We start from the raw sequence: 24,060 nt of genomic DNA on the forward strand, positions 1-24,060 counted from the left end.
TTCAGTAAATTTCAGTGGCACACTATTATTATTAATTTTGTGCCTCCATCAGCCCTGCTTAAGACAAATAATAGCATCTCCTTAACTTTTGTCATATGCTGTTCCTGGTGGGAATCTCGTCCTTAAAGCTGTAACACAAAAACTCTGTTGCAACTCCTTTTCATCAATGGCAGAAGTTATGCATATGCCTTTGCCCATCTATTTCTGCTTTTCTCCAGTGCAAGCCAGGCAGGAGGAAAAGCAGACCTCTTAACCATGCCAAAGAGAACAGAAGTGTGCCCTGATAGGATCAGCCCTGAGTACAGCTGAGGATGGGATCCCTAGAAGGACCTGGCAAAGCAGCTGACATACTGATGCAGGGGGACAGAAAAAGATTTCTGCTACTTGTACAGTATTCCCAAATATGCTTTGGGAGCCACTGAGGAGGCACATTTTACTGGTGTTCTGCAGTACATAGCTGTGGCCTTTACTCCACGCACAGAAGAGGCTAGAAAAAAACAAAAACAGTCTTGAGTTTGTGTGGCAGCTCGTCTTCAGTCTGGTCAGTTCCATGGGAGAAGTCTCAGGGCTTTGAGTGCAGCATTTCCAAACACTGAGAACAAACCCTAAGCATCTGCAAAAACCGCAGAGTGTACAGTTAATACACCCAGATGTGCTGTCAGCTCCACAGCACTGCACTGGAGTGGATGGAGCGTGTAAATCTTGGAAAGGTTAAAGCTGAGAGACCAGTGATATGCATAAAGACTCATGTTCCTTCCAGGAGAAAGAGGAGGGGGGTGAGGTGTTATCATTCTCCATTAATCACTTACATCTCCAACCTGCCTAAATCCTCTGAAAAGAACCAGCAAAGAAAACACCAGCTGCTGTAGCTCCTACTTTTTCCTCTGTAACCACCGGTCTCCCTCCCTCCTCCCTGCTTTCCCCAGACTGTTTATTTTTACTGCTCGTGAATCAGCCAGGAACTTGCTCCCTGCAACAGGATCAGCTGAGAACAAGCTGCAGATTGAATATTCCCTGAAATCCTGGGTTTGTTTTGTAGCTTAGGACCAGGAGCAAAACAGTGGAGAAAAGGAGAGAAAGTGATACCTGTGCTCTTCCTCACCCAGAGACTTTCATTCTGCAGAGAGCGGGACTTTCCCAACTTGCTCTTTGATCACACTGCAGCTTTCACTAGAGATTCTGAGCAAGCTAAGCTTATAAAAGTAACTTAAGCTGTGGGTGCATTGGGTAGGGAACCATTGTTTTACACAGATGTGCCTACAGCAGCCTGAACTGCTGCACCAGAACACCACACTGCAAGCAGCACAATGCTCTCCCTTCGGGCATGGCTGTGCTGGGATGTGAGAGCTGCCCTGTCTTGAATAGCAAAAAGATTCACCTTCCAAGCTCGACTGCACCATGGCTACTCCAGCTCTGACATTAGTACTCAGCTTGCACTAGGGGCAGGGGCAGGATGTTAGTGAGGTCACTGCCCTGCTTAGTGAAAGCCATGCTGGGTGACAGCCAGGTACATGAGTGGGGTAGCAAAGAATGGCAAGACAGAAAATGGTGAAGAATGGTGACACAGAAGTCACTGATAGGGAGGAAAGAGCTGAGACAGAGGGAAACAAGAGGGGAAAACTGAAGGAAGGAAAAAAGGAACTGAAACAATTCCCCTAATTTTATTTTTTTTTTTTTTTTTTGTGTAAAAGGAGAAAAAGAAAAGGTAGAATCATCCTTTGGAGAACGAGTGTCTTCCTCAGCCCAAATGGGGTTGTCTCTCTGGTCTTCTCTGAGCCCACACTAACCATAGTGCCCTGAGTGCAAGACCTGTGCATTCTCCTGCCAGTCCTGGTCCCTAGGAGGATCACACTACTGATCCACAAGCAGTAGAATTTGGGGAATCAGTTTGGAGTCCTGTCCTCCACAGAGGAAAAGAACAAGTAAAACCTTATTTACAGAGCCCCCCAAATATTAGCTTTCTCCAGACTCCTGTGTTCAAACAGTCCAAAGGCCACCCTGACATTTGCCATCCAACACATCATGTAATCCAATAAAAATCCAGCATTTCAATTTGTATGCCTCCAAAAGGCATGAGGGCATTCCCTTGTCACCAAGTGGAATGGAAAAGCACTCGGCTTGTGCAGAGGGGTGCATCCCCCCATGCAGCACTGCCACAGCATGCACCCAGAGGCTGAGCTCTCACCTGGGCTCTGGCCTGGTGCAGAACTGCTAATCTCCCACTGAAGAGGCTACTTGCTGCCAAGACTTCTCTGCCAAAAGATAACTTTATAATACTGATAATCAGGTGCCCTGTGATGATTAAATGCCTGTTGCTTGCCTCTGTATGAGGAGTTTCTTGCTGACATGCTGCTTATTACAGCAAACCACATTAATTACAGAAAAAGAAGTCTTTTACTGAAAAGAAGCAACAAAATCTTATCTTAGCCTAGAAGTGGAGAAAGTGCAATTAATTAATTTGTTTCTAAGTCTAAACTCTAGACATAATAGATTTTCTAGCACGGCTATATATTGTAATTACAAGATGGAGCAAGTCTATACTGTAGCTTGTATTTGAGTGTGTAATGAGGAGTGAAAGATTGATGTTCAGTGTGGTCAGATGACTAATACACTGTTAAGAGCTGAACTGGTCGAGCAAGAGTAACAGGCACCAGAGATAGCATTTGATGTCTTGCTGAATAATGATGTAGTTTCCTATGTTAATTATCTTCCTTTAACCTGATAATTAACTTGTCCTAAGAGTACTGAGTGCAACACAATATTGAAGACACTGTTGCTCCATGGGTAGCTGGTGTCATGCCACTGCTCATCCCTGTGGTCTTTATTCTCCCTCAAGAACACTAGTGGATTTTCCCAGACTGCACGCAGTAGGCATGGATATATAAACACATGTGACAGATGACAGATGCCTTCTGAGAAATTGCGTTAATGATACTCTTCAGTCTTGTCTGGGAAAACAACAAAAGGAAAGACCAGGGTGAGAGAACACCATACCTTGATTGCAAAATAATGTTAGGTAAACCTTTAGCATAGACAAAGTAATTTTCATCCTAGGATTTGTGGTTTGGTTTTTGTTTTTTGGGGTTTTTTTTTGGTCAAACACATCCCTTTTGTAATGTTCATCATAAAGACCTAGAGTACTCTTCCTCCAATGGAGTTCAGTGGGGTTTTAGCTCTCCTGCTGTGTTGAAATGATGATAAAACAATGTTGGGTCATTATAAGGTTTAAGCATGATAGATACCCTACATTTTCTGTGCCTCACTGGCTGAGTTCTCCGTAAAACTTCTCTCTGTGCTTGGCAGTTTTAAGTCCTAGAGATTTTACTGCTTTTTTACTGGCTTTATAACCCAATCATAACTTCTCTGAAAAAAAACCCACACCAAAACCAACAGGTGGGGTTGAGGTTTCACTGCAAAAACAAACAGACAAACAAAACTTTTAACAAAATAAATTCTTTGATAAGGAGGTTTCTGGCACAGTATTCTGGAAACAGCACACTGTACATTCAAGCAACGCCACTCCTGAACTTTGAAAGCTGTAGGGGTCAGTTGTCACAGAAGTTTTTAAGGCTACAGGCAATAACAAAGGAACTGCGTTTGTAATACCTGCATGGCTTCTGATAATTTCCTTGTCAGGATTCCGTTTAAGGCTCTGTGAGCTTGACTGGCAATGTCTAGCTTACCTGCTCCTGCAAGCAGGGGTGACTCACCCGGGATTTCTATAGCCTGAGCACTAACAAAGAGCCTGTGACTTCCAATCTGCCTGGGGCTCCTGTCTGCTGCCCTGTGTGCCTTTGAAGACAACATGTATTCAGAAACAGAGCGGGAGGCAGAAATAAAGGGACAGGGAGAGCAACAAACCCAGATTACGGTTTGGGCACCTGCACTTCCTGTTTCTAAGTGGCTCCACTCACAGCTACAATGCTTAGATTCTTCTGCTTTACAGAGGTACCCCCTGCAACCCTTAATCTCAGAAGAAGCTTTTGCTAAACAAAGCCCAGTAAGTGAGGTTGGATTTGGATATGGAGAAACATCACCAGAACCAAACTACGTCAGGGTAGCAAAGGACATTGCCTGAGTGTGTAGGCAGCAGGAGGCAAGTAGGAGAGTAAAAACACTCCTTGAGCTGATAAGAGTGGATTAAGGATTTGGCACTGAGCAAACCACTAGAGAAGAAGGACATGTTTTGAGAAAGGCAGAATGAGAAATCACGGCCAGTGCTGTTCCTGCCCTAATGAACTGACCACTGCTGGAAATGGTTATCACAGGATGGTGTTGAAAACCATCTACTATGATGGACGAGATGTTTTAGGTGTTGTAAGAAGGCATGAGTGATGCTTGCTGACACTGTAGCTCCAGAAGCTCTGCACATGATTCTTATTTTCTCTCTCACTGGAGGCAGAAGAAAAGACATAAACTAGTAATGTCCAGCCTGCTGTTTCAGACTCACTCACATGGGGTCCAGGCTGTTTATATGGCAGAGATACCTTCAAGCCCTTGTCACCTCAGCCTCGAGTGTCTCTGCCTCCTCTCCTGCGCTGCCATCCACCGGGGGATGGGTGTGTGAGGTGGGGGTGTCCGGAGCAGAGGGGGAAGGCAGGCGGACAGCTCATGTAGAAAACAGCTTTGCAATGCCTAGATCCTGCAGTTTTTTCTTTCCCCCTATTGTTAAGTGGCATTGAGCACCAGCAAAACAGGAAACTGCTTCCTCCAGCCGCTGACCCAGCCAACCCAGGGCAGCTGCTGGCTGTGCAGAGTGGCCTCCACACCACCCTGTTCCTAGAAAGTGTCGGGACATTTGGAAGAGTGCTTAAGGAAGAGCAAAATGTACCACTAAATCTTGAATAAGTAGGTGTGCTTGGCAACTCTTACAAGAAGGGAATTATACTGGAAATATCTGGTTAAAACAGTTTAAAAAACCTCTCAATTTTCCCAAAATTAGGGCTTATGGAAGTGAGAGCAATGATATCTAAGCCAGTCTCTATCATTTCACTCATCCGGTAACTAACTTGACTGGTTTTTTTTTTGTGATGAGCAGATCTTGTATCGGACATCATTACTTGAGTTATGAAGAAACTATTGTTTTACAGGCACTGCAGCTTTTGTTGTGATCCTTAAACCTCAGAAGTCCAGCCAGGTCTCGCTTTGCTGGGCATCCTCAACAGAGGCAGGAAATTGTGCTGGTGAGGTGGTAGGTGACCCTTTTCTTCCTGAGACAGCAACACCCCATGGTATCAAGAGAATACATGCTGCTGGGGTTTCTGTCCTTCTGATGAGACTGCAAATGGAGGATAGCAATGACATTGTGGCTCCCTTTCTAATTACACATCCCCGGGTGATCTCTGATATCAAGGACAAGGTTATCCTCAATGGTGACATTCTGCTGATCTACAATTCCTGTTGATTTGTTTTGGTTTAGTTTTTGGTTTTGGTTTTTTTCTATGTTGTGATATTCTTCATTTGGTCTTTTAAAAACTTACATAGTTCAAAAAAATTCCTGTAACTTCACTGGGAATGTCTGGTGGAAATTTTTCACAAGTGCATTTCTGTCTTTCTGAAAGTAGGACACATTGATGTGAAAGAAATGATGCTCAGTCTAATCTCTGTCACCTCATTACTCTTGAGCTCCAACTTAATTACCTCCCTGATGCTTTGCACAGCTCTTAGCCAGCCATTTTGTGTCTCCTTAAAAAGCTGCCACACTAAATGAAGTGATGACTAGATATACTCTTCCCACTGGAAAGAGGAGATGTGAGGTTTGGTTGAGGTTTGAAACACCATTTCTTGAGCACCCAGAAAGTGCATCATATTGTACAGGCTTAATCCTGCATTGTGGAGTTCACAGATGACTTACACAGACCCACTGAAACCATGCTGAGCGCTTATGTCACAAACCCACAGTGCCACACTCATGGCCACACAGTCTCCGGCTGATGTCTGTGTGTGCAGTGCAGTGTCACTTCCCAGCAGTGGTGGCAGCAGCCACAGGCCAGGACTGAGAAGAGGAGGGGACAGACGGGACAGCTCGGCTGTGTCACCTCGCAGGTGCACTCCTTCAGAACAGGCTGTTCTTACACTCTGCTCTGCTCTACTTGCAGCTGAAAGTTACTGGGACCAATCAAAACACAGAGTGGATGTTCAAGTTGCATCTCTCTCCTTTTTTATCTGACCATTTTCCTCCAGTGTTTTGCATTGGATTTGGAGGTATGTGAGATTGTCTTTTGCTTGCTCCATCCTTCAAATTAAACTCATATGATGACATGTTGCTTCTTGTCCCTTCCTCACACTTTGGGAGTTAAATGAATTGGCTCTTTAATTTCCTTGTTCTCACAAGTATGTTGAGCACTACATGCACTCAGTACATACATGCCATTGCAGGGTCTTAGAGAGCGCAGATGACACCATCACTTGTACAGATGAACAGCTCTGCATCTGAACTTTTCTTCCAGCATTTTCCCCCCAATTTTTTGTGAGATGGGGGCTTGTCACAAAACCACTTCAAGCATGTGTGAGACAATAACATAGTAAATATACATCCCTTATCTTCCTCGACAGGGAAGCTTTCTATAATCTGGATGGTACTTCAAAACCATGTAGGTCTCCTCCAACAAAAAATCTTTTTGTGTCTCAATCAGATAGGCTTCGATTTGCACTCCAATAGTAATGTGGTGCACTAGAGTTTTAAAAAATGTATCCACATCTATTTCCTGGTCTCCCTCAGAAAATATAAATCACTGTTAACATTGCTATTACACAATGAAAGTCAGTGTCTGTTGAACTCAAGGTTACACTTAACCTATCTTTAAACTCATTATGTGTAAATTTGACATGATAATAAATAGAATAAGAGGGATTCACTAAAATGAACAGAAATGCTTAGGGAAGAGCTTAGGGTAAATGAATCAGTTCCTAACACACAAGGAACCTGTTTCTTGAGGAGATCTTCTCTTTGGAAGTTGGCTTTCTCACCAGGAGAAGCTTCTCACTCAGCAGCTTTCTAGTGGCATAATGTGGTCTCAAAAAGATCTTTCTAAAATGCCTTGTTTAGTTCTCTGTTGGAATCCATAAGGTATTCAGAATCTTTTTCTTTTGTGGGCCTACCAGCTCATAAGGCAAATAACACTGATTTGTGCCTCTGTATCTACCTTGATCAGCAGGTCTCTGATCACTGTCCCCTTGCATGTCCTTTATTTCTTTTCACAAGGGCCACTATAAAGAAGGTTAAGACCCAATCTCAGGACTGACGTTCACCTGTACAAATGTAATCAACTGATTGCTTTGTTGGAAAACCACCTAATACTAGAAAAAAAGAATAAGTGTTCCTTCCTCTTGTTAAAATTTTTCTTCTCTACTCCCCTGGCACAGCGCTTAGGGATGTTATGGTAGCTATTCCAGGGTTAACAGTCTTTCTGCCCAACCAGCCTCTGTTAAATGTTGGCTCTAGAAGGCTTTTCCTTTGCCTATTAATCTCAGATCTGGTGAGGCCAGTAAGACAGTGAGGTGAGCATCTCTGTTTTTACAGTCCTAATGATAAACTTGTAGAGGGGGGAGACTGTTACTGGGTTCTGGCTCTAACACTGACTCTTTTTCCTGCACATAGCTATACTTTGACGTGGTATTCTTGAACTTACAGATCAAAGAGAATTACCAAAATGATCCACTTGTGAATTGTGGGCCATTATCTGTTATTAACTCATCTTGAGCACTGTGGTGAGCAAACTGTAATTTACAGTATGTTATTACATTTCTGCTCACTGTGGCGTGCAGCAGCTGAATATGTGTGTGTGCTAGTCCATAACTAGTAGTAATCTTTGCGGCTAATTCGAATAGATCTTTGCCAACCTCTACTAAGGTTAATCAAGAATTTAATTTACTTCTAATAATTTTGTTTTTCTGCTTCCTGCTCCTCCCACCACATTAAGGAGAGATTTCACCTTCTCCTTTTCTCTTCAGTACATGATTGCTTCCAGAAAAACTTGGAAGTGCAGCAACAACCTCCTCCAGTTCTCTGCCAGATTTCCTTCAGGATTTAATGATTCAGGTGGCTTCATTTGCTAAATTTTTGCCAAAGAAAAAAAGGGTGGGGGGAAAGTAGTTCTCCACTGACACCATATAATAAAGTTGAGCAAACAAGAGGGCTGGTAGGAGACTTATTTTTATTGCCTGGCCCTGGTCACATGACAGATCAGGTTACAAAATACTAATACCCCTGCCAACTCTCAGGATCCACCAATTCCTCTTGCTACTGTTTTAATCCAACCTGCCTTTTCTTATTTTTTCTCTTTTCTTTTCCTTTTAAAAAAAAAAATCCCTTTTTTTTTTTTTTTTTTTTTTTTTTTTTTTTTTTTTGTGAGGGCATGGGGTGAGGGGAAAGACATCAGGCTGGGGCAGGAGATAGAGTGAAAAGCGAGTATATCATGATTGGGAGTATCCCTTTAGCTCCTTCAGTGTTTGTTCAGCACTTTTTCGCCAGCTGAATAGCTTATTCCCTCAGAGTGTTGGCAGCCTTTGGCAAAAGTAAAGCAATGTCAGCATTCCCCTGTTCCATCTATTTTTTGGAAAGCAATCGTTAAAAATGTTCCATTTTCACCTTGTTTGCAAGTTGTGATTAAGGCTTCTCCCCCAATTAAATTGTGACATTCTGGCTTGAAAAACAGCTTCAAGATCGGGAAGATAAGCTAACACACATGCACACATGAGGGAAAAAAAAAAATCCTCTTTCTTGTGGAAAGAAATTCAGCAGTTCAGTGGAGCCACTTCTTTTATTAGCAGTGAGACAAATATATTTTCAAAAAAATTGCTGATAAAACAACAGATTTGAAAAACATAAACTTCATGCAACTCTCTGGAGTTCTTCACAGCAGTTTCCTCTTTGTCCCTTCTTCCAGCATACAGCAGAAACCAGAGTTTTAGTGTCAGATTCCTGCAAGGAATCTGCCTGGAGAGGTGGATGCCCTGTATCTTTGTACAGTCTCTGATGTGGCAGCTACACTGCTGCTGACACCTCAGCTACATCAAGATGGGCACCACTACAGCTGCAGTGTCCCGAAGGTGGAGGAACACCTCAGCAGCTGAGGCAGCGCCTTACAGAGCGGGGAGATTCAGGGGAAAAACCTCTGTGGTGTCCTTCCCACAGACACTGCTGGTTTTGGCTGTGTCAAAGGTTTAAGAGAATCACTACGTATGATGTTTCTCCACCTTTATAATGAAGAGCTGTGGCACAGAGAAGTTAGGAGAGCAGTTCATGGCAACACAAGAGTTCTCTAGTGAAGTCAACAGTCAGAATTCAGGTGACAGTGGTTGTCCCTGTGTTTCAGCTATGAGACCACCCATCTTCTCTTTTGGCAAGCAGGAGTGGAAATGTACTTCAGCCTTCCAGGGCCTGTGACCATGGTAGTTTCCAAGGGGGAGTGTGTTGCAATTGTTCTAGTTTTTCCATTTCTGCTCTTCTTTCACAAGTTGCCTATAAAAACCTGCAACACTCTTACATTGACCATGTTCTGGACTCTCTTGAAAACACAACCCTACTCTGATTTCTGACAACACAACCTCTTGTAGTCAGGAGTGTGTTATGACTTCTCCAGCAACCAGGCAGGGTTAGAGGAAGTACGTGTCAGCAGTGACTGCATTTATCCACCCGTCTTTGCTGGCTACAAGGGTAGGGCCAGGGACCATCACTTACTCGACTTCTACAGGGCTTTGGCCTATCAGTACTTCCAACCACAGCACTGATGGGGTCCCCTTAGAATGTCCGTTTTCAGGAGGCTTCAATAACACATATTCCTCCTTTTTCATGAGATTTCTAATGCCATGAGAAAAAATAGAATTTATTTTACTGAAGTCTTTTCTCCTCAACTGCAAAAGCATCAGGAGGATGATACCATCCTTGATGTGAGAAAAGTAGTGCTGGATCTCTACACTTCCCTTGACTCTAACATAGTGGAGTTACCTTAATAACCTGGTAGATTTTCATGAACCATGCCCGTGTTGCAATGACCTGCTTCTTGGGCATTTGTTTCCTTGTTCTTTAGGCAGCTTCATTTCTGTGTGTGCAATCACAGCACCCTCTACTGCCTCCCACTGAACCTGCGAAAGGACCGCGAGTAGTTGAGGACTCTAAACAGGACTTTCGGAATGACTAGGCTTTCTCATTATCACGTGTTGTTTCATATACGAAACAACACCCCCACCATGAGAACAATAATCCAGGAAGGTATTTCAGTTCTGTCAAGAACGCAGACCAGAGCCCCTAAATTAACAGTATGAATTCCCCAGGGACTCAAGCACCTAACAGGCTGAGAGCAGTTTTTCCTTTTAATCTGTAAGGCATTATCTTCCACTTTTGTTAGGTCCGTGGAGGAAAAAGAGATCTATTTTCCTAGCGATAAACACGAAAAGGCACTGGATCACGTGCTGCTACTTCGGTGTGCTCCTGCACCGACTGCCACGGGCCTGACAGAAAACTCCCATTACAGAATCCAGCCCCCAGGAGCTTCAAGTGTTAGGGGTGTGAAATGCTCTCTAGGCCCTGCCAGGCGCAGGTTTCCCCTCTGTTTTTGCACAAATCCAGAGGTCTGGTTCTTTTAGCCTCAAATCCCGCCCTTCGCCAGTCGCGCTCAGCGGGGCTCTCTGCATCAGTCCCGCCTCACCGGGGGCGACGGGCCGGTCCCAGGTGAAGCCTGCGAGCGAGTCCCGGGGCCCGGGCACGGACACCACAACACGACGGCTAGGCAACGCGGCCTCCAGGCCCAGGGAGCGGGCGGGGCCGCAGCAACCGCGCTGGGCCCGGCCCAGAGAGCGGGCGGGGCCGCGGCAATCGCGCTGGGCCCGGCCCAGGAGCGGGCGGGGCCGCCCCGGGCCCTCCCACCCCGGCCGCTGACGTGGCGCTGGGCCCGCGGTGCGCGTGCGCACGCGGCCCTTCCGGAGAGGAGCAGGATGGTGCTGCTGGAGAGCGAGCAGGTGGGGGCCCCGGCCCGCCGGCAATGGGGGCGAGTCCCGTGTGCCGCCGCGGAGGGAGGGAGGGAGGGAGCGAGCGAGCGAGAGAAGGAGAGAGAGAGAAAGGTAGAGGGAGGGAGGGAGGCCCGCAAAGCCACGCGGAGATGCCGGGCCCGCACCTGCCCCGGCGGCATGGGAGCCACTGCGGGGGAGGGGAGCGGGCGTCGCGGTTCCCGGGTACTCTGTCTCGGCGGGGCAGAAGCGCCGGAGCCGCGGGAGGTCCGGGGAGGGCTCAGAGCTCGTGTTCGGAGTCAGAACCGCGGGCCGGGCCGCCCCCGGCTGGGACTTCGTGTCCTGCAGCTTCAGTGTGGGGAAAGGCGGGACTTTGCCTTTCCTCGGTGCTGCGTCCTGCGGGTGGGAGAGAGGCTGGGCCCGGCCGGCGCTGCGCGGGGAGAGGAGCTCGGAGCTCGTGTGGTGCCTCCCAGCCACGGGCGCGTCTCTTTCTCTTGCAGTTCCTGACGGAGCTTACCAGGCTCTTCCAAAAGTGCAGGACTTCCGGGAGCGTTTTCATAACGCTGAAGAAATGTAAGTGTTGAGTCTGTTACCGCATTAAAGAGGCGTTCCTATAAATCTGACAGTTGTCGTCAGGTATTTTAAGCGGTAAGAATTGTAATCCGGGATATCTGAAGACAAGCAGTCATAGGGACAAATCCATCAGCAGGAGCACTGATTACCACTATTACTATTAGTCCTACAACAGTTAGCTGTAGGACTAATAGTACTAGTAGTATCAGTGCTAATAACCTTTGAGTAAGACAGCATTTCAAACTACAGGAAATACTAGGATTTTCTGATTATTAAATAGTCAGTGATAATGGTTTGTTTTCTGTAAAAGGAGAGTTCTGATGTTTTCGTGTGTTCATGTTCCTCTGGTTCCTGGCTAGCTGGCACTACTGGAGAGGCCATGTCGGGAGTCAGGAGGCAGCAGGGTGACCTGCATTTAAAGCATGCTGCTGCTCGAGCAGGCAGGGCATATAGCACATTGAGGGGAGCATTTACTTAATTTTTTCTGGTATATATAATTTACAGAACAGATCTTTCTGGGGTTCTAGAGTAAGAGCAATTTGGCAGCAGTATTAGTTCAGTTGGCCTGAAATTCCAAGGTGTTTTACAGATCTGCTCATGAGCAGTTTTTAACACCTCATATCAGAAGGTATCTGTTGATATTAATGAAATAAGAATAAAAATTCTTTTTCAATACAGATGATGGTCGAACAAAACCAGTTCCACGCAAAGGCCACGCAGAAAGTTTTGAACCAGCAGACAATAAATGTCTCTTGAGAGCAACTGATGGAAAGAAGAAAATCAGCACAGTGGTAAGTGGCAACTTTTAAGTTAGAAAGGTTAGTGGCTCTGTGTGTTTTTGATTTAATGTTCCATATTTTAAGTGAAACTTGAGATAATGCTAACTGGTAGTTGAAAACCTGATGTGTGTTTACTTTGAATGGGGGATTGGGAAAGGCTTTAGCTGACTTTGGGTCTCTTCTGCGATATGACACAAGGAAAAATATTACTTAAGAGAAATAGCTGAGAATCTGAGCTGCAGCATTTCTATGGCCCCACAAGCGAATCAAACCTATTTTTGAATGCTTTTACACATTCTTCCCATGTGAAAACATGTGACTTAGGGATGAATGGCCTGTAGAGGGTTTTGTTAAACGAGGAGCGTTTTCAGTTTTCTAAATCAGTGAAGTCCTATGACATACCAGTACAGCACATTGACCACTGAAAGTTATAAGTTGATCCAACTGCTGCTAAAAAGACCAGATGGTAACTGGTGGGTAAACATGTACTGATGCTTGGTCTGTAATAGAAGCCAGAGTTTTCGTGGTTAACCTCCAGTATTACTTTTGTAGGTGAGCTCAAAGGAAGTAAATAAATTCCAGATGGTAAGTTTTGTATGCCTTTTATCTTCCTTTTCTGTAAGTAGTAGAAGTGGTCTGTTGGAAGCACTGGGCAGCTGTGAACAGGTTGATTTCTTGCTGAACTGCCACAGAAACTAACTTGAGACTACCCATTTATCTTAATCTGTTTTAAAAAAATCCTGTTTTATTTTATCTAACCTTGTATATTGGTTTAAGCAACAGTATTTTCCTAGTGCAGGGTGTAAGAGCATGATTCTCTGGGAAAAGGCAGGTAATTGGCCATTTGTAATACATAAAATGTTACCTCTTGCATATTGTCATTTAAGTATTTGGGGTTCTTTTAAACGGTTCTAATTGTTCTTTCAGGCATATTCAAATTTGCTAAGAGCTAACATGGATGGCTTGAAGAAGAAAGACAAGAAAAGCAAGGCCAAGAAGAGTAAAGCAACACAGTGATGGGACAGTGTGCTACCATCACTATTATAGACTTAACCCTTGCTCAAAGCAAAGTCCATTTCTTTTTGAGTTACCACTTGTCTTTGGCTTTCCTTCCAGCAGGAAACTGGGATATGATCTGTACTTAAACTGAGAGCAGAGGTGCTTTCTTTGGGTTGTTGTAAGGCAGGAGTATGTACAGCATTCTACTGAAACAGCTTTACACTCAACTGGTTTGTACTCACACTGCTGCTGTGTTCTCTGCAGTGTAAAACCTGTATGGGGGGTAGCACAGGGTGAAGAGAAATGCACCCTACCCGAAGCAAAACAAGACTGGAGCAGGAGCCTCAGTGACAGATGCCCAGTTTTATAGATGAGCCTCAGTAATTCTAGGGAAAGCAGGTGCCAACATATTATCAGGAACAGCTGCTTTCCTGTTTCTGTCTTAATCTGAGGGCCATGTCTACATGATGCTGTGCAGCTATCCCCAAGGCAGCCAGCACAGTGCTTGAGTTCTTGCAGAGCTTTCACTCCATGCTGATCCAGCTGTTCTGACCTGGGCTCAGGGTGGGGGGAGGGTAGGACTCTGCATCATGTTCCCTTCAGACATAGCTTAAAAACGGTCACATCACCGAAACTTTTTTAAAAAAAATCATCCTTCAGTAGATTCAGGGATCTGAATTTTCCTTCATATGAACAGTTGTAAAAAGTAAAGATGTAATTGCTCCTATTAAACATAATGAGAAACAGATTGGGTGTAATGGCTGATGTGACTTCTTGTGGTGACTTGCTAGGAATGGTACAGTTATCTGTGTCTTTAGATTGTCTGCGTGGACATTGCTGTTAGAACCTTCACAGTTCTCAGAAGTTTTGTGGTTTGTCTTGCAAGTTACCTCTACGTGTTTTAACTTTGTCACCTTCTTTGCTACAAGAAGTAGGTAGGTATTTATTAATGTAACGAGTCTGCAAATGGCAATCATTTGTGTTAGAGAAAGAGGTGTAAGTTATTTAAACAAAAGATAACAAGTGGGGAGGGAGGGTAAACAGCAGTGTACCTTCCAGAAATCCTTAACATTTCTACATATTCCTCCAGTGTTTGATGTGAAATATAATACATTGTTAACTATGACTCCTGTAAATCATAGTTTCTCAGCTTCATTCTTCCTGATGGGGTTGTGTTACAGTTTAGCTTCAAGAAGATAATTATAATACTTCCATCATTACTATGACTTCAAACTTAATAGGTAAAGAAAGTTAGTTCAAAACTCTGGTTGTGCCTCAAGCACATGCAGGTTACTGATTATCTTTTAAAGTCTTTGGTTTAGGTTCTGCAGGTCTAGAACAAGTGTTTTGTTTTATCAGGTCTTCATCTTGCAGAAGCTGCTGCTTGATTTAAATGCAAAAGTACAGACAGGACAAGCACAGGCAGCCAGGCTTGTAGCAACTCAGCCTGAAATCTACCATATTTTATACATAAATTAAAATAGCAGGTTAAAAAACACAACTAAAAACAACACACAAAAGGCTTATAATTAGTATTTCAATAAGGCTCAGCAGTTTTTATTACATAAAAACTCGTCAAAAGTGTTCAAAACATTTTTTTAAAGGTAATTCATTCATAATTCTAGAACTGACATTTCTTGTTGCAATACTATTGTTGCATAAAAGGCATTCTGAAACTATTTTTTACAAAAAGTAGTTTTACATCTGTACAGCTGATTTGTGTAGCATAAGAGGCAAGAACTACATGGTAATACCTATCTGTGGCTCTAGTCAGACCTGTTCGTTAATTGCCTATAAAGCTACTTCCACATTTTGAAAACATTTAGTTTTGTATTTGTTGTGGTTTAGGAATGTCATTCTCTAGTTTAGTGCTCCAGCTGAATTCATGTGCCACCCACTACCCCCTCCCCCTGCTGGTGGCTGGAGAGGAGAATTGGGAAGCACAGAAGGTAAAGAGCACAGGTTGAGGTAAGAATATACTGGAAACAGCAATGAGATAAGAAAACAGTAATGGCAACAATAGCAGTGGCACAGAGTTCAGGAAAGGTGAACGAGTCCACAAAAAACAACATGACCCAACTGCTCCCTCTGCCACGCTGTGCCCACCTGCAAGGCCTCCAGCAATGGTGTGAGGTGGTCAACCTCTGGGTCCTGGCCATGCCTCCTAGCTACAGCAGGTATTAACCTTGTCCTGGCCAGAACCAGGACAATATTATACGTGAAATGCAATTTGGACACAGAAAAAGGCACTAGTTGCCTGTCTTGCATTATTACAGCTTTTTGAAATTCCTTTTGACAAAATGCTGTTGTCCATTTGTAGAAGCATCCCATAAATGATGCTTTAAGTACTAAAACAAAATCTTGTATTCATCTCGGTAACTGTACAGGATAAGTGCAGAAACCCTGCAGAAGGAAGGAAAAAAGAATTTTAGTATTTTGAAACTGCAGGTTTGAATGCTGCAATTCCTATGACAAATCCTCAGAATAAGATAGCAGCAAAGATTTAGCAGCAAATCAGTAAGGTTTTTTTTGTTTTTTGGCTGTGACTGCACTTTTCCTCTTTCCATTGATCTCCTATTCAGTTTTCACTCCAGTGATCTGAAGTCTTATGACTAAGTAGTGCTCAGGCCCCACATGGGGTAGGAAGATAGTGAGGGACTGTATTACATTCATTGCAATGGAGTATTATTTGGGTTCTGTTGCTCACAGCCTTGGAAGCTTCATGAAGAAAAAAAGTGCTTCACTTGATAATGTAACTGTCTTAGTAAACAGCAAACCTGCAGCACCTTTGGTGCATCTGAGAAAAGGAAACCAAAGTTTTAGTCTTATTTAAAGTTTAACTAGTACTTTCAAGTGGAAGAAAGGTTTAAGAAAATGAAAACAATGAAACCCATTAGGCATAAATACCCAGGTCTTAAGTGGACCAGTACCTGCAGCATTTAACAATGTGAGATTTAAAAGTGGACACAGTGGATGTGTCCAGACTATCAGCCTTGCCAGAATCCAACAGGCAGACTATGAGGTGAACATAAACGTTTTTATGCTTACAAAACACAAATGGGCTTTACTGTACATGGTGGGAGAACATACATTATGTTTGCATGAAACTGGGCACTCTCCCACCTGTGTCTGAATGGTATTATTTCAAAGCAGGAGGAGTTAAATGTGTTCATGAGTTTTAAAAGACAAGCTGAGTCCCTCTCATCAGAAAAGAGGGCTTTTATGTAGCAGTATAGATATATATATTATACCTACGTGTATATTTACACATATAGAAGTATATGTACTATGTATAGCAGGATACCTGACTGTACATAATTGTCTGCTATTCTTTTATTAACAAAGTAAGTGAGATAAAAGTGGCAATATATCCTAGAGCTTCTTGAAAAGACTTAGAAAAATGAAAAATTTACATTTTATCAGTAAGTGAGGGTTAGTGACCAGTCCTATAGTTTTGAAGAAACTATAAACATTTCCTGAGTATTTCTTTTTGCCTCAGAGAGAGGGGAAAGTGGAAGACAAGTTAGGAGCAGCTTATCTTCTAGTTTGAATACGGAAAAAATTGAAAAAAAAAAAATCTAGTTTATGTACCTGTAAGAGCTTAATAAATTTACCTCTTTTCCATTTTGAGACTGTAAATTTCATCACAAATTGCTTGTAAATATGAAGATCTCTGCTTGGGCCATCGTGACATCAGTTGTCTCACAGTAGCATCAAAGGCTTGTCTATCTCCATCAAGCTAAGAAAAAAAATTGACAAGGAACTATGCTAGTCTCATATTATTTTCTGAAGGAAATATTTCTCCCAGTAGGATGCAGCCTTCTGAATACTGTGTAATGTCAGTGCTCTTTAATTAAACAGCTTTCAAACATGATAAATGTCAACAATATGTGCAACTTTATTTTTTAAAGAAAATAAAGTTAATTTAGTGATCAGTTTCTTAACACATTTCAGCACAAGCAATGAGAAGGGCTGTGTCAGCTTGGCAGTGCTGGAGAGAATACAGTAACTGTGATGGAATGGTGATCAAAACTCAATTATGCAAACTGATCACATGCATATGTATTTAATTTTTTTTTAAGTAAAAGGTGATAAACTCCCACCATGATTCATAACAGACTGGATGGATGAAGTATTCTGAAAATGTTTTGAAATGTTTCACTGGGTTTTGGTTACCAGACAGCCACTGCTTCAGAGCAGCAGATAAAAGGTATAGAAGTAATAAATGCACTTCCAGTAGAATGCTATTCTTGAGTTTGAGTTTTAGGGGGTGGAGAGGCATCCGTCTCTCTCTTAAGCTAGTGCTGTCATTGGAGAAAAGAAGAAAGCTTTGTCTTTGGTGTTGTCATCTTTCATGCACCATTGACCAGCTCCTGAGTTGCTAAAGGTGTCAATATAATAAACATCCCTTTTGTATTTTGGCTTTACTAAGGGATGTTTCAGCTACTGTACTTGACACAACTGCCTCTATATTTTGGGTTCTCCTTCATTAAGGGCTTCAAGAAAGACCTCTGTTGAAACTGCTATTAATACTTACTGGTTTCTGAAAAAGAGCAGTTAAGATTTAATTTTAGATAACTATTCTTGGGGGGAAAAAGCCTCAGAGCTTTGGATTAGGACTTCCTAATGTTGTCTTGTGTAACTTGGACATTTGACAAAAAGTTTTTCTCGGTCAAGCTTCCTGGGTAAAAAAATCCTTTTAAGTTTTAAACCTAATTCAAACTTGAAAAAGAAATCTGGAATGGGTGGATTTTACACTTCACTTCTTTGGGAACAGAATTTATAATCCATTGTGTTCAGTTAGAGTTTTAACAACAATACTTAATTGCTTACCTCTAATGATAAGAAGTGTATCACAGTTGCTTTTGGCAGATCAACCTGTAAAAATACCAAGAAATCAATACTTAACCGTTCTCTGTTATCATTTTGCCAACTAGAGATGAACTATACTGAAGGGAGCCAGATTTTTTGATTTCCAGAGAAGCATTCATGCTGCTAAAATAGGGAACTTAGTTTAAAATTATTAAAACATTTTAAACTATTTTTGACAGATTCCATTATGTAAAGTTGCACATAGGTGCAAGCAAACAGGCACTTCTGTTTCCTGAAAAGCATACACCATTTTGTGACATGGTCAGTGAAGTCTAAGAGCTACATACAAACAAGAGCTATGTTTGCTTAAATGGAAGTGCAAATCTAGCAGGAACAAGTTATCACATCTACCACAATAGTTGGTGTAATTACAGCTTAAGAGCTTACAACTAAATGATTGTTAAATTTTATTCCATGCAGCTGTCCCATAGACACAATTTGAGACACTTTTCAAGTATCAGAGAAACAGACCAGGGGTCGTACTTAACCTGAAGTTTGATTCATTTGGTTATCACTAAAGTGAGGCAATTAGCAGTAGTTTGTTCCAGACAGGAACGGCATCATCCACTGCAATTAAGAATTCAGAATTACTTCAGGCTTCTGCCAAATACTTACTGCTAAAATCTCTATCTCACTTGTTTTTTGTTGCAGGCTAGAAATGAATGTTTGAAGTCTTGTTTGTACCTGGAAACAAAAGATGGGCAAAAGTAAAATACACAGCTTGTGTGACACGGGTTGGGAACACTGATTTCATATTGCATAGGTGAGAACAAAAGAGGCTGCTTCTAACAAGATGTAGAACTACATCATATTTAAACTAATATAATTTTCAGTAAAAATTTCACAATAATCCTTGATGAGCAGAGAGGAAGGAGACTGGAGCTGAGACACTCTTGACTCAGTGGTACACACTTGACAACACTGGTTCTAAAGCAGACAGAAAAACATGGATGCTTGCATAACTAGGGAAAATTGCCCTCTATTTCTGGCTGTTAGATAACTTTCAAAGGAACATGAGAACCTGTGACTGGATGTAGTGAATCAACTAAAGAAGGAGGATGGCTTTTGAAAGCCAAACCAAAATAAGGGTCATACCTTGTAACACCTTTTTTCAGAGCAAGCTAATGGTCCTGCAAAGGTAGCACTTTACAAATGTAGTTGCAGGCTTGCATTATGTTGTCTTTTGTACCTTGGAAAAGTAGCTTTTACATATTCAAAGCCTGAAAACAGCAAGTTTGTTTAGCTCAGAGAGTAACATCAATTTCTTTATTTGGGTTCTGAGAACTATTAATCGGGGAGATTTTTTTGTTGCACATCCAAGTTTGGACTGAAAAGGGGATGGCAGTTCTGTTTTACCATGTACTCAAAATATCTTAAGGCTAATAATGCTAAACAAGAAAATTCTGACATCTGTTTCTAGCATCACTGAATGTGTTCTATATTACTATAGCATCAAGTTTTTGGCAGCTTGTAGATTTTTTTTGTTATTGTTTTGGTTTGGGGGTTTTTTTGTGTTTTTTTAAATCCACAAATTTTTCTAAGGCCTTTAGTTTGAGACAACTTAATGAAATAAAATGCATAAAGTACATTTTACAAACATACTACAAATTAAAAATATGATAAACTTGCACCTTTGTGCTGGTTTTGTCTCGGGTAGAGTTAGCTTTCTTCACAGTGGCTGTTATGGGGCTACATTTTGGATTTTTGCTGAACACAGGATTGATAACAGATGTTTTTGTTACTACTGAGCAGTTAATCACTGATAAAGATAAGTAAGGAAACAAAAGATGATACAAGACTATTAGCCACAGATGTAGGGATCAAACACTTGTACTAAAGTTAAAGGAATTTTCCAACATCTTCCCCCACTGCCACATAGAGTACTTTTAAACAATATAACTTTTTTGATAACAGAACCAAGGCCTTTTCTGCTTTTCCTATGGCCATGCTGGTGGGGAAGCTGGGGGTGGCATGGGAGGCTGGGAGGTGACACAGCCAGGGCAGGTGACCCCAGCTGATCAAAGGGACATTCCAGACCATGTGACACCATTGTCCGTATATAAAGTTGGGGGAAGAAGGAAGAAGGGGGGACACTTGGAGTGATGGTGTTTGTCTTCCCATTCACCATTACAGGTGATGGGGCCCTGCTCTCCTGAGGATGGCTGAACACCTGTCTGCCCATGGGCAGCACTGAATTCACTCCTTGTTTTGCTGTGCTGGTGTGCACAGCTTTTGCTTTCCCTATTAAACTGTCTTTGTCTCAATCCAGGGCTTTTCTGGCTTTTGCCCTTCTGATTCTCTCCCTTATCCCACTGGTGGGTGAGTGAGCGAGCGGCTGTGTGAGGGGCTTAGCTGCTGGCTGGGGTTAAACCAACAAGAAACTTAAACACACTTCAGCATTTAAGGAGGAAAAGGAAAGGGAAGATCCAGAACCACAGTTCCTAGAAAACTAAGATTTCTAGTAAGAATGCACAATGATAGCTGAGCCATGATATCACAGATAATCCCTAAGATCCAGACTTAAAAAGGGCGGTCTTTGCCTTTCACCATTTGTGTTGTTACTAGTCTAATTTATGAATAAAGAACAAACAGGATGAATTTGTTTAAGTTAGGTGATAATGAAGTATGAATTCTACCATTCCTTAGCTTCTAAGGATCACTTCTGATTACTTATTTGATGTGTGAGTACCTGAATTTCTTGACGACGCCTGGCACTGGCAGACAATTTTTCAGGAGCTATAACACTAACGTTAGGCACTACAAGAGTTCCATGTGAGTCAAACACACCTGAAATGCAAACACATCATTTTAGTTCATAGTATTTCTTTAAACAAGAAGTAACAAGAAACAGAAAATTCACGAATACTAATATGCTAAAATCATTGTAGTACAGGGATTAAAAAGCTGCTGAAAACCTCCAAAATCTGACAGGATAATGAGATGTGCACATAAATTCTCAAACACTCACTTATGACTTTGAAGTACTGGTTGTTAAGACTAAAAAATTTGGTATTTTACATCACTGTTCCCTGAAACTAAGAAAAGGTTCCAAATGACTTGCATAATTTTACAAAGGAATGCAGTGCACGTAATATCAAAAAAAGAAAAGCCATTACAAGAATGAGGTGACTCTTTAATGCTCAGTCTCATAGCAGAATCACTGACAAAATGAACAATAAACACCAGCTTCCCCAGATAACTATAATTAAAATTTGAAACAGCTTATTTCAAAATCCAAATTTCCACTTCTGGTAGTCACAGACACACACAAACCCCCTCAAGTTAAGCATGGCCTCTCTCCCTCCCTATTATGCAAACGTGTTTCTGTGTGAAGTGTTTCTTGAAGAATCACCACCACTGTACACTGGATCAGTGCTCAATAAAACAAGTATCAAAAATGCCAAATGTTAGCCACACAGTAAGCACTTAATATTATTCTTCAGGTACAAACTTATCAGAATCTAGCTGTGCAAATCCACAGCTAGAAATGTAAAACCATTTTCATTTGGTCTCAATACTCTAACTGATCTACAGATCAAATTATTTTTCATCAAGATGACATTTAAATTTCTCCTCAGCTAGGAAAAATTGGTGAATTTTGGCTTTCCCAGCCTCTTGGATTACTGCATCAATGAATGCTTGTATGGAGAATATTCTGCTCATTGGTCTGAGCACTTAGTTTGGAGAAAAAGCCAGTTTTAAATCACTTGGAACAATATCTGTGATTAGGATTCACTGCCTCTAATCAGAGCTCTGCTATAAAACATTTTCTTACTTTGCCTTTGGTACTATTCTCCTAAAAATCAGTTTTTGAGCTGAAAGAGGAACAGTTAGTTTGTATGTTCTGTAACTAGATATTAAATACCTGAAATATTAGTAAATGATCCTTTTTGATTTGGTATTGAAAGATTATCTGCGGTTTCTCTAAAAATAAACAAAGACAGTTAAGGAATTTACAATTATAAAGAAATACTGTAATAAGACAGTAGTTTCAGATTATCATAAATACTTAAACTTAGTTCAAACAGATAAAGAAGTCTGCAGATACCCCCTAGCACACATTTATTATTCATGAATCAATTCTATTCAGGAATTGTCAAGAAACCATACAAAATTACATTTAAAAGTCAGGTCTAGAAGCAATGCTCCCTATGGATACAAAAAATGTCCTCCCTATCATACAAGAGTGATTTATAGCCTAATACAAAAATATATTGTTAGAGTATTCTCTCTGAATTATTAATTTAATCTGCTTCTCACAGGTTTCTGTGACATAATACTAAAGTATTAAAGTAGTATTTATACTAAATAGCATATTCAAAGAAGTCTTAAATAATTAGTTTGGATAGCTTTACTTTCCACATTCAGTAATTCATTGAAAGAGAAATTTGCCAGGGCTATTACAATCAGCTATTGTATTTCTCTGTTTAGTGATACCATGCAAGAGTTTTTCTATTCTGTTTTCAGGATTTAAAAACTTTTTGAAAGAATGATTTTTCTTTCACAGCTTCTAGTAGATCTGTCACAAAGCACCTGAGGATCAGGTTAGTTGCAAAATTAAATACTAAGACTGGCTGAGGCCAGAAAAAGGAGAATGAGAGGTGGTAGTAGGAGACATCAACTGCTTGTATAAACTACTGCTTGATTTCAGCATTCCCAAGCTTAATGATTTCCTTTATTGTTAAGCCTAGTCAGAAAAACTGGATGGCAAATCTGTTCTGATTCTAAATTCTACTTCGTGTGACTAATGCATGTCTATTCTTGCTGTCAATGCACACATATAAAGTATCTGGATGCATGTGTAATTACAGACTTACAGGGGGCTGTGTGTAAGTAACAGCTGTAGTGCATTTCTGTACCAACTTCCACTGGTTACAGTAAATAGTAATTTCAATGAAGCCAGGGTGAAGGGGTTTTCCCATGTACCTCAAGTCTTTGCCAGGTGTTGCTTTCACTTGTGCCACCAGAGCATACAGAAGTGCAAGAGCTACACCTTCATTTCACCATACCAATACTGCCTCAGAATGAAAGGGATTTGCTGCTTTAATTCTTTGATCACACAGTACACAAATGTCATGGACTTCTGCTCAGTAACAGGAACTTGCAGGAAGCCAGACACACAGTACTGCTGTTCTAGCAGCTTTGGGATAACTGTGTGGCCTTTTAATTTATGAAGCACTATGGATGAGTGAAAGTAGCAGCAGCTAAGGAAATCACTTTCTTAATCTCAATACATTTCTATGACAAAGCCTTTTGCTTTCTTTTCCCCTCAAAAGAAATTCAGCAATTTTTTTGCCAAATAAAATTAAGGTTTAACTCAGCATATACAAACATATATGCACTTCTGATTTAGACTGTCCACATTTATTGACATGTTATGCTGCTTACCTACTACATCTTTCGTCACCGATTTTCATTTTCAGTTTCTGGATCAGATGATCTACTAAGTCAGATTCCAAAATCCTTTTCTCCGTCTGCCTGTCTTTCTCAAAGGATTTCACCTACAATGCAGTTCAATGGTTCTTAAGATTGTTGATTCTTAAAATGGCATACAAATAAACTTATCAAACTTAATCAAAACCAAACTGTTTCACCTATTAAAGGTAAAAGAGTCAAAGGTGGGAAGCCATTATCATTACCAATCAATCACTGCTAATTAAATCTTTGATTAGATTTTTTTTCTGTCAACTTCTAATTGATTCTGCATTTCCAAAGCAAGCTTGGCTCTCTGCATCTAATGTGATAATTAAGTTCTGAACAATGGTTTATAATTTTAAATACCATATTATCAATATTTTTAGTTAAATAATTATATTAGAATAAGGCTTGCCTTTCAATTTGCAAGAGTTAACTCAAACATTCAAAACTTAGGAATCTGCACCATCTTTAT

General features: G+C 41.4%; 2 protein-coding genes across 3 annotated transcripts in view; one reads left to right on the top strand and one right to left on the bottom strand.

The window, feature by feature from the left end:
- The first annotated feature begins 10,835 nt into the window (after positions 1-10,835).
- On the top strand, positions 10,836-14,046 carry SRP14 (signal recognition particle 14). The gene is made up of 5 exons (XM_059849777.1): positions 10,836-10,959; positions 11,448-11,520; positions 12,199-12,311; positions 12,852-12,884; positions 13,227-14,046. The coding sequence occupies exons 1-5, from the start codon at positions 10,936-10,938 to the stop codon at positions 13,314-13,316; spliced, it is 333 nt and encodes a 110-aa protein (XP_059705760.1). The 5' UTR covers positions 10,836-10,935; the 3' UTR covers positions 13,317-14,046.
- A 783-nt stretch (positions 14,047-14,829) lies between these two features.
- The window catches only part of EIF2AK4 (eukaryotic translation initiation factor 2 alpha kinase 4), a 37,020-nt gene continuing 27,789 nt past the window's right edge, over positions 14,830-24,060 (bottom strand). Inside the window, exons 33-39 of one of the 2 annotated variants that reach the window (XM_059849774.1) lie at positions 23,559-23,671; positions 22,036-22,094; positions 20,860-20,957; positions 18,786-18,854; positions 18,132-18,176; positions 16,913-17,037; positions 14,830-15,701 (exon numbers count right to left, since the gene is read on the bottom strand). In XM_059849774.1, the coding sequence (XP_059705757.1) occupies positions 15,647-15,701; positions 16,913-17,037; positions 18,132-18,176; positions 18,786-18,854; positions 20,860-20,957; positions 22,036-22,094; positions 23,559-23,671 (564 nt within the window). In that variant the 3' untranslated portion in view covers positions 14,830-15,646. The remainder of the gene's footprint in view (positions 15,702-16,912; positions 17,038-18,131; positions 18,177-18,785; positions 18,855-20,859; positions 20,958-22,035; positions 22,095-23,558; positions 23,672-24,060) is intronic. The other variant, XM_059849775.1, reaches the window with a different exon arrangement.

Source organism: Haemorhous mexicanus, chromosome 6 (genome assembly GCF_027477595.1).
Source record: "Haemorhous mexicanus isolate bHaeMex1 chromosome 6, bHaeMex1.pri, whole genome shotgun sequence".
NCBI lineage: Eukaryota > Metazoa > Chordata > Aves > Passeriformes > Fringillidae > Haemorhous > Haemorhous mexicanus.

What these genes read in the sequence shown, in the direction of transcription:
- SRP14 (XM_059849777.1), top strand. Translation starts at nt 10,936, where the DNA reads ATGGTGCTGCTGGAGAGCGAGCAG. An exon ending in TGCTGCTGGAGAGCGAGCAG is followed by an intron (nt 10,960 to 11,447) that starts GTGGGGGCCCCG and finishes TTTCTCTTGCAG; the next exon opens with TTCCTGACGGAGCTTACCAG. An exon ending in AAGTAAATAAATTCCAGATG is followed by an intron (nt 12,885 to 13,226) that starts GTAAGTTTTGTA and finishes TTGTTCTTTCAG; the next exon opens with GCATATTCAAATTTGCTAAG.